The sequence below is a fragment of the Babylonia areolata genome, chromosome 2 (genome assembly GCF_041734735.1).
Source record: "Babylonia areolata isolate BAREFJ2019XMU chromosome 2, ASM4173473v1, whole genome shotgun sequence".
Classification (NCBI taxonomy): domain Eukaryota; kingdom Metazoa; phylum Mollusca; class Gastropoda; order Neogastropoda; family Buccinidae; genus Babylonia; species Babylonia areolata.
Genome location: NC_134877.1, coordinates 64,112,546 through 64,122,761, shown reverse-complemented (window position 1 = coordinate 64,122,761; position 10,216 = coordinate 64,112,546). Strand labels below are relative to the sequence as shown.

General features: G+C 43.0%; 1 protein-coding gene across 2 annotated transcripts in view; it reads right to left on the bottom strand.

Annotated features, from left to right (window-relative positions):
• Positions 1–56: 56 nt before the first annotated feature.
• Positions 57–10,216, bottom strand: part of LOC143276085 (uncharacterized) — a 146,263-nt gene continuing 136,103 nt past the window's right edge. For both annotated transcript variants that reach the window (XM_076580478.1, XM_076580486.1), the window contains 3 exons: positions 10,073–10,190; positions 3,836–3,977; positions 57–2,905 (listed from right to left, as the gene is read on the bottom strand). In XM_076580478.1, coding sequence (XP_076436593.1) covers positions 2,704–2,905; positions 3,836–3,977; positions 10,073–10,190 — 462 coding nt within the window. In that variant the 3' untranslated portion in view covers positions 57–2,703. The remainder of the gene's footprint in view (positions 2,906–3,835; positions 3,978–10,072; positions 10,191–10,216) is intronic.

The following is a 10,216-nucleotide window of genomic DNA, read 5'->3' as shown; positions in this document are numbered from 1 at the left end:
GCAAATTTACTACAAAGTACAAAGCAGTTTAAAAAATGGCAAGCATATGGTGGTGGTTGTTTTTTTTGTATTTTTTTAGAATATGGCACTGCAATGTCACACAATGTGTGCAGGGCTTGGAATTTTCCTCCCATAAAGATTTCAGCTAACAGTACACCAAATGAATTCGTTTCATGAAAGGAAAATAGACAAACAAAAAAAGAAGAAAAAAAAATCTAAATTGGCTTTTGTTTGATTTTTCTAATTTCAGGTCTGAAAGTGTGAGGCTTGCTCTGTAGTTGGTTTTGTACAATTTGGGTAGCTTTTCATTCAAAAGGAGTAACACATGCAAACATATTTTTTTTGTTAAAGGAATTAAAAATCTAAATGGCTGGTAAGATGAAAGATAATCTGGAGGTTTTGATTCAACAGATTTTTGAAAGTTCCAAGCCCTGCCTATACAATCAAAATAAACAATGTAAAGTAAACAGCAAAAATGAAAACAATTCTGAAATCAAATCTGAAGAATCAAAAATGTTTTAAAGCCAGTGGCACTCACTACAAAGCAAAGGTGGAGTTACCTGTTATTTCTGTTTATATTTTTTCATTTAATTTTTTTTGGAGAATGTAAGAAAACAACATCTAAAACAGAGGGCATGTGATACATACACCATATGAAACAAACACTTTTCAGGTCACAAATCCCAGGCTGCAGGTCTTAAGTTTGATTTTGTCTGAATATTAGTTTTCTTCATCTCGTAATTTTGTGTTGATCAGTTTGATTCACTGTAACACAGACAGCAATCTGAAGCAACAAATCTGAAACAAATCATAAACAGAATGTAAAATTGAAATGTAGGTGTAGTTTTTGATGTGTATTTTTGATATTAAGCGAAGTTTTTTTGGTTTTTTTAATTTAGAAAAAAAGAAATGTATGGTAACATTCAGCTTTGAAAAGTTCATATCACTTAAAGTATAATACCAAAATATCAGCTGAAAATAATGTATATAATAAACAAGTTTTAGCATCTAGATTGGCTCCCACTGTTGCATGCTTCAAATCATCAAAGCTAAAACTGATCACTGGAAGAAAACATTCAACATACCAACCATGCTTAATTTTTAGGAATTTTTCTGCATGTTAGCACTGATTCCAAACTAACGATATTCTGCCTACTTTTCTGAATTTTGAAATTTCAACAAAAAAACAACAATCCTAAAACAAACAACAACAACAAAAAAACCCTGTGAGAAACTGAACCTGCTCGCTGGGTCTGTACACCAATATGTTTTTCAACTGGGAAACAGTTTCTGTGCATGTGTAAGGCGCCAATGCTGTTTTACCAACATGGCGTCAAGCAGTGAAAGTCAATGTGATGTGGGCAGCAAATCGGAGAAAAAAAGGGTTTGTCAGCCCTTAACTTCACAGTGTAAGGAACACTTTTCATTTATCAATTCATGCTATGCCCCCTCCCAAACCCACTCCCCGACAGGATTCCTAATTTTGGGTCTGGAAGGTTGGCAGCTATGATTCAAAAACACATGGATGAAGAGAAAAATGACCAAACAATGACTGAACATACTTAATAGTTCATGATGAAGCAAACAAATTCCCAAAGGCACTTTGAAAAGAGGGTACTTCATTTTCATGTTTAAAAAAATAGTACAGACCTTTGTTTCATAAGGTTTTCAATATAAACGGTAAGCACAGTGCAAACTGCCACTAAACACAAGCTAAGCAGAGTGAGAGGGTTTTCTTATCAGTTATGCAGACCTGTTTACCCTAACAGTTTAACCGTAGTTTATTATATTTCAAGCCAGATTACGCTATTTGCCATCTAAGCAAATTTCAATTTTTTTACCATTCAGTTTTTGAAAGGAGACATTTTGACACATTACCACATCAATGTTTTGCACTGGTGTTCATCTTAGGATTTGTTTTCATTTCCAATCAACAGGGGTGGAAAACCACAGCACTTCACACTTTAAGATAGCAAAAATGTTTGTCGATATGGGTGCATGAAACCAACTTTGAGGATGTCGAAGGCATCATACAATTTACCCATGATTACTATTTCTTTGCCTCAGATTACTAATTTTGGCTGTGCGTATTGCTGTTATAGAAGATTAGGGGTAAACAGGTGTCTAAGGTTAGGTTCAGGTGCTATGTGGATACCTATCAGCAGCTGAAACAGCTGACAGGATAATCACCCTAGAGGGTGGTGGAAAGGGGCAGATTTAACTGACAAATCCAGAAAACACACTACGGGGGTCGGCGAGAAAGCCAATTTTTCTGCTTAACATGAAACAATCAAGCTCACCATCTGGAATGCTGCAAATCTGATGCTTAGATAACTGAGCCATAATGGTTCTGATAAAAACAAACCACAAGCTTGAAAGTGAAAAACACTACACAACAGGAACAGTGAAGTCCACACACAGCACTTAAAAAAAACAATTATCACTCTACTCCAACTTCTCCAATTTTCAAAATAAAACTAAATATTTGAAAAACAGGGGGGAAAAAAGATAGCAAAAATTTGGCAAAAAAAAAAAAAAAAAAAGAAAGAAAGAAAAATTCACAAATTTTTTTTAGCAACACGATAATCTGCTCTTCCTAGTGATCATGCATAAACACTACATCATCATAAAGTCCAATTCAAGGTGTTGAATCCACCAGCAATGCATGTGTCATGGTTGTGTCGTTCTGTTGTAGTTTCCATCTCACTCCTGTTCCCGACTTGAGCGTGTTGAAGACGTGAAGGATGACTCGCGGGTGATAGCTCGCTTATGCATGCTGCCAAGGCTGAAGACTCGCTGAGGGTCCATCACGTCGCCGGACATGTAGGCAAGGTTGTCATACGATGGAGGGGTGGAAGGGGGGCATGCTGCTCTTTCCTGGTCAACACCAGCTGGTCTTCCTTGTCTGAAAGGGAATTAAAATGAGAAAAGTGAAGGACACTGAAAAAAAGAAAAAACTTTTTTAAAAACTGACACATGCATCGTACCAAGATGTGCAACCTGTTCTAGCTTTGTGCTTTATTGTTTTTAGTTATTATAAGACCACGGAAAGCTAAAATATATTTCAGAATAAACAGCTGTAAAGACAGATTAATTTTTCCTGAAATGTTTTTTCTCTTGAATGAATATTTTTCAGCCATGATTTATGGGTGCATTTTCCAAGGAATCTCAAAAACACTGGTATACTGTAAGTCAGTATTCACCCAAACAGATATCAAAGTAAAAGCATTTGCAATAAACAGCTGTATGCCTTCAACTGAAACAAAGGCAACAGACAGCCAACCTTAAGATAAATTTTAAGTCATTGTCCCAAACCAAAATTCAGATAACTCCAGACCAATGATAACATCAGTCCTTCACAAGCTCAACTGATACAGTGGTTGTGCAGATAAAGCAATCTGCTCAAAACTAGGAAGGCATCACAACTTTGAATTCCATTTGGCGAGATATAAAGATTTATCAAAAATGTATTCTTAGACGAGAAGAAATCAAATTCTGGGCATGAATCATTACATCAAACGCTTTCCACGCATCATACAAATATACCCCACCACTGGACCTTGAATGGTGGTCTGGGTGATAGTCTTTTGGATGAGATGATAAAAGAACCCATGGCAACAAAGGGTTTGTCCCTGGCAAAGCATGTAGAAAAATCCACTGATAATAAAACAAGCAACACTAACAGAAAAAAAAGAAAGAAAAAAGTGTGGTGCTGCACTGTTGCAACAAACTTTCCCCAGGGAAAGCATCTAGACTTTCATACAGATAAATCAGTTGTGACAGAAAAGTCATACAAAACAATGCAATACAATAGAACACATGAAGAAAGATGTACCTTTTCTTGAAGATGCAGACACACACTCCAATGATGCCCACCACCAACAACCCAACGCCAACAATCAGGATGGCAATGAGCAGAGGTGACACCTCTGTGTCTTTGTCACTCTTGTTATCACGATGGGACTCGCACTCTGGCACTGACAACACAAGAATACTTTGTTATCTCTAAAAGAAAAACTGTTGACAAGTCTGCTGATAAAAAGGTGAAAATCCCCCGTGGGGATGCCGGGGGTCTTTCAGAATAAATAGCGTCCCCGCCTTCTGGAAATTCTGTTCTAGAAATTTCCACTTTTCTTAAACTCTAGAAATTTCCACTTTTCTTAAACTCTCTTTATTTCTGCCTTTTTTTCTTTATTCAATGTTGTCTCCTTTTTCTGCCTTCCCAGTCCATTCCCCTTTTTTTCAAGCAAGCTTTGACACTTTTTTCTCTTTTCCGCAGTCTATGAAGTACTATCTGTGCTGTTTTGCTCTGGTGATTAGGTAGTGAGATTGTAAACACTGGGATGGGCACTAGCTGCCCATTCTGCAGTGTTATTTGCTTATAATATGGCCTTTTTTATGTATATTTTGTTGGCTTTGAAGTATTGTTTTTTTCCTCTTTTACGATTTTTTTGTAATCTGGGGATGAAAAATTAAGCAGAATGGCTAGCGTCCTCAGCATGGCCTAGTCTTATTTGCCATAGGGAGCTAAATGGTTAGGATTCTGTGTCATGAACTGTGTTTTTAGGGTTTGTCTTAGCGGTTTTTTGTTTTTTTTTTTTTTTTGTAGATGTGACAGTTTTGTGTTGATGCAGTTCAGCATTTGAATGGTTTGACAGTCCTGATATGGCCCTGTGTGGTCAGCTGGGCAATAACCAACAAGAACAAGAACAAAAACGTGAAAAACAAGAAAAAAAGGGGCATTTATCTACAGTTTAAAACAAATTATCATCATGGAATAAAAAATATTCATAAACAAATATTCAACACAGCACAAGCTTCCACGGTGCATTTATTTATCCAAATTGCCAAATTCCTCATTAAAAAGAAATAGTATTAACACACACACACACACACACACACACACAAAGTAAGTAAAATCAAAGCAAAAAAATTGATAAATAGATAAAGTGAAATCAAAACATGGGGAAATAAACCAATTATATAATCAACTAATAAAGTGCAATTTGCATATAACTAATACAATGCTCAAATAATCAGAATTATATAAAACTGCCTTTATATTCACATAATGACTGTAATAATTATATATGAGTGAGATAACAGTTGCAATAATTATGTAATCATGTAAGTAAGACTGCTTTCATATTTTCATTATGTTTGTATCTCGGACATAAAACGCAGCACACAAATGTAAAATATCCCACACAGTCCAGTCTGCTTTCATACATATTTCTGGCACACTTCACAAACGTCATCAGGATCATCAAATGTCACCACAAACCGTCATGATAGCATCACTAGTTCTTTAAATGTATCTAAAGCAATTTACTTGATCTGGGCTTGTGAATTCACATCTACTGTATCTTGGGCTCGGCATAGGAAAATGGGGCCCAATCTTATTTATTTATTTATCAAGACATCTGGCTATAGGGTATGTTCTTGAAGCTCTATGCACTTTGCTATCTTCTCCTTCACTGTTTTAACCTTCCCCAACCGAAGTCAGGTGTATCAATTCACAACTAGGTGGTCAGGTCAGGTCATTAGATCTGCTACTGGTAACCTGTAATCCAGTACAACCTGTTCAGGGTCGGGTTGCCGACGACTAAACCGGCACTTCCACCGCTCCCTTCTGGGACTGGTGAGGCGGGTGGCTAGACACCCTTATGGAGATCCATAAAAGGGCGTCGGCTCAGGAGAGCCACCGACGGCCATCTAGCTCCACTGTGCTGTGTGTATACCACACGCAGTTGGCCCCCGGGGTGTGTCTACCCATGTATGCAAAGTCTGGATCCGGCAGAATCTGCGGAAGAAACCTATCGGTTCAACGGAGAGGAAGGCGGTTACAGCAATGCACTGTGGAGTGCAGAGAGCAAGATGAGACACCGAAAGGATATCTTGGTCATCCACTGCATCCGTGCTCATCCTCCAGTCGTCTCGACTTAGTCTTGCCACTGGAAATTGGTGGACCCGGACGAGAGAGTGAGGTCGACGTTGCGCAACTCCTCTTCACTTTAAACAAACTCATCGCGCAAGTCATCAGTCATCCAAAATGACCTTTCATCCTTCATCATTTCATCACCCCCAAGTCCTGTGGTGACAGGCGAGCGACGAAACGACAGGTGTGGGTACACTGGCAGTCGCAGCCGCAGACCTGCACGCAGGCGGCTCAGGCCATAGGGTCGTTCTTCGTCGACAGGAGCAGCGATGGAGCTCGGCAGCCGTCTGAGCGTCTCAGCAGCCCTCTTAGGAATGCACTGCTCACCTCCCTGGCATGAGGAAGGGGCTAGAAAAGGTGCCCAAAAAATTGCTTGCTCCATATCACCCTGGCCAGCATACCGCGGCTGGCGGGGACCCTACATCAGCGGTCGAAACAAAGAGAAAGAAAAGAAAAAAACAAGGATCGTTCCTCTCACCATTGGTGCTTGGAACATAAGGACTCTCCTGGGCAGAGATAACGCGGACAGACCCCAAAGGAGAACAGCACTAGTTGCATCCGAACTCGCCAGATACAACATCGACATCGCAGCCTTGAGTGAGACTCGGCTTGCAGGCGAAGGCGAGCTCTGTGAACAGGGATCTGGTTACACCTTCTTCTGGAGTGGACGAGGAAGCGAAGAGCGACGTGAGGCTGGCGTTGGTTTTGCAGTAAAAAACAGCACTTGTCAGCAAGCTAGCTGGAATCCCAAAGGGAGTCAACGATAGGCTTATGACCATGAAACTCCCACTGGCATCTGGCCAGAAGCACCTCACCATTGTCAGTGCCTACGCCCCAACCATGACCAACCCGGATGAAGTGAAGGCGAAGTTCTACGAGGACCTTCACTCTGTCATTGCTGCCATCCCTAAAGCAGACAAGCTCATCATTCTTGGGGACTTCAATGCTAGAGTTGGCTCTGACTACATCTCCTGGGATGGAGTGATTGGAAAGCACGGTGTGGGCCACTGCAACCCAAATGGATTGCTTTTGCTTCAGACCTGTGCAGAGCACAAACTGCTGATAACCAACACAGTTTTCTGCCTCCCTACCCGTAACAGGACGTCATGGATGCACCCTCGCTCAAAGCATTGGCATCTCATCGATTATGTCATCGTCAGGAAAAGGGATAGGCAAGAGGTACGTGTAACAAAGACCATGTGCGGCGCCGAGTGTTGGACAGACCATCGCCTTGTAGTCTCGAAGCTGAATATTCGAATCCAACCCAAGAGACGCCCCCAAGGCCAGAAGGCTCCAAAACGGCCCAACATCGCTAAGCTGAAAAGCATCACCATCAAACAGTCCTTTGTGGAGCTGCTGGAAGATCGTCTGGAATCCGCCTCTCTGGACAACCAGAATGTGGAGTCTGACTGGAGGACCCTGCGTGAGCTGATCTATAGTACAGCTTCAGAGACCCTGGGACCCATGACCAGAAAGCACAAAGACTGGTTTGATGAAAACTGTGATGAAATCAAGCAGCTTCTGGATGAGAAACGCCGTCTGCATCAAGCCCACCTGAGCAACCCAAAGTCCACATCAAAAAAGGATGCATACAATGACATCCGCAGGACTGTTCAGCAAAAGTTACGCCAGATGCAGGATAAGTGGCTGAGTGACAAAGCTGATGAGATCCAGGGATATGCTGACAGGCACGATATGAAGAGGTTCTATGATGCCTTAAAAGAAGTCTACGGCCCCACATCCTCAGGATCATCCCCCCTCCTCAGTGCAGATGGGAATACCTTGATCACCGAGAAGGAGAACATTCTCGAACGATGGGCTGAGCACTTCAACAGTGTCTTAAATCGCCCTTCCTCCATAAATGATGAAGCCATAGACCGTCTCCCACAAGTCCCCACCAACGAAGCACTGGACGATCCGCCAACACTTCTTGAGACCCAGAAAGCAATCCGTCTGCTATCCAGTGGCAAAGCACCTGGCTCAGACTCCATACCAGCAGAGGTCTACAAGGATGGAGGCACTGTGCTGACTGAGAAGCTTCATCAGCTGTACTCACTCATGTGGAAAGAAGAGACGATCTCCCAGGATTTCAAAGATGCATCTATCATTCACTTGTACAAGCGAAAGGGGAACCGGCAAGCCTGTGATAACCATCGGGGCATTTCCTTGCTCTCCATCGCAGGCAAGATACTTGCCAGGATCCTACTTAACCGCCTCACAGCACACCTTGACCAAGGTCATTTGCCTGAGAGCCAATGTGGATTCCAGAAAGAGCGCGGAACCACTGACATGGTGTTTGCTGCAAGGCAGCTGCAAGAGAAATGTCAGGAGCAAAATGCTGATCTGTTCTCCACCTATGTCGACCTCACTAAGGCCTTCGACACCGTGAGTAGAGAGGGACTGTGGAAGATCATGGCCAAGTACGGATGCCCTCGGAAATTTATTTCCTTGGTCAGCCAATTCCATGAAGGCATGCAGGCTCGAGTCCAGGACAATGGTGAAACATCTGCTCCTTTTGCTGTCACAAATGGTGTCAAGCAAGGCTGCGTCCTGGCTCCAACGCTGTTCAGCCTCATGTTCTCTGCAATGCTTACTGATGCCTTCAGAGATGGCGATGTTGGAATCGGCCTAAAGTACCGAACAGATGGCAAGCTGTTTAACCTCAGAAGGCTTCAAGCAAAAACGAAGGTCATGACAGACATCATCAGAGACTTTTTGTTTGCTGATGATTGTGCCCTCAACGCTGGATCTGAAGCTGACATGCAACTCAGCGTCGACAAGTTTGCCACTGCCAGCAGGAACTTCGGCCTTACCATCAGCACGAGGAAAACTGAAGTTCTCCATCAGCCAGCCCCAGGGAAACCCTACGTTGAGCCCAACATCACAGTCAACGGTCAGAGACTCAGTGCGGTGGAGCGGTTCACATACCTTGGCAGCACACTGTCACGAAATGTGACAATCGACGATGAAGTGAACGTCAGGATTGCAAGAGCAAGCGCAGCTTTTGGTAGACTCAATGCAAATGTCTGGAACAGAAGAGGCATTAGTCTTGAGACCAAGCTAAAGGTCTACAGAGCAGTAGTTCTCCCCACACTACTGTACGCCTGCGAAACTTGGACAGTGTACCAACGACACGCCAAGAAGCTGAACCACTTCCACAGAACATGCCTCAGGAAGCTACTGAACATCAAGTGGCAAGACAAGACCCCTGACACAGAGGTGCTCGCAAAAGCCACCCTTCCCAGCATCTTCACCATCCTGATGCAGTCCCAGCTTCGCTGGGCTGGACACGTGGCGTGCATGCCAGACCATCGGCTGCCCAAAAGGCTCTTCTATGGCGAGCTGCAACAAGGGAAGAGATCACACGGAGGTCAGAAGAAGCGCTTCAGAGATACTCTGAAAGTCTCTCTGAAAGCGTTTGATATCAACCCTGACTCCTGGGAGGAATCTGCAGTGGACCGTGACAAATGGCGCGCTGCTGTGCAAAGGCGCCAGGTTGTGCGAGGCCAACAGGACTGCTGCAGCTGTTGAGAAGAGGCAGGCCAGAAAGTCACGGGCAAACAAGCTCCCTGACAATGATATGCCTGTCTTTGTCTGCCCCAACTGTCAGCGAACATTTCGTGCGCAGATTGGACTATTCAGCCATCTGCGCACTCACAGATAGATTCATGAGCATCCTTCCCCCCACCCCACCACCACCCTCCCCCCATCCCCCATCTGGATGACAACGATGGTCATCATCGATCTCGATGGACACACCACCAGGTGGTGAGAGGACAGTCTCAGTAATGTGCCTTCCACAAAGAAACAACACTATGCCAAATGTGTACTGGTGCATAAACGTAAAATGCAGCAGTCATTCAAAGAAAACTACACAGCTTGTAAAAAGTATTTCCAACAACAACAGAACACATCTGCCACATCAGCAACAAACAAATAAAATGTCAGTGACCTGCTAGGGCCTACAAAACATCGGTATACTTCATTCTCTACAAAGATTAAAGATCAAATCAATACATGCAAACTGCCAGAATGTTTTACGGGTGCAGCTGTGTATGAGGGATTCAAGTTGAGTGGCTTTGGAGTAATGCCACTGAAAGAGAATGAAAAGAAGAGGAAAAAAGAAATACTTACAGTCTTTGATGGACCATTCTGTGGCACTCTTCGCAGGATTGCAGAAGAGGCAGCTGTCGTCCACAGAGGATTCCTCAGGCATGTAGCACTGGCCTTTGATTTCACATGTACTTGTGGCCTGAAAGTCAGGAACAATTCATGTAA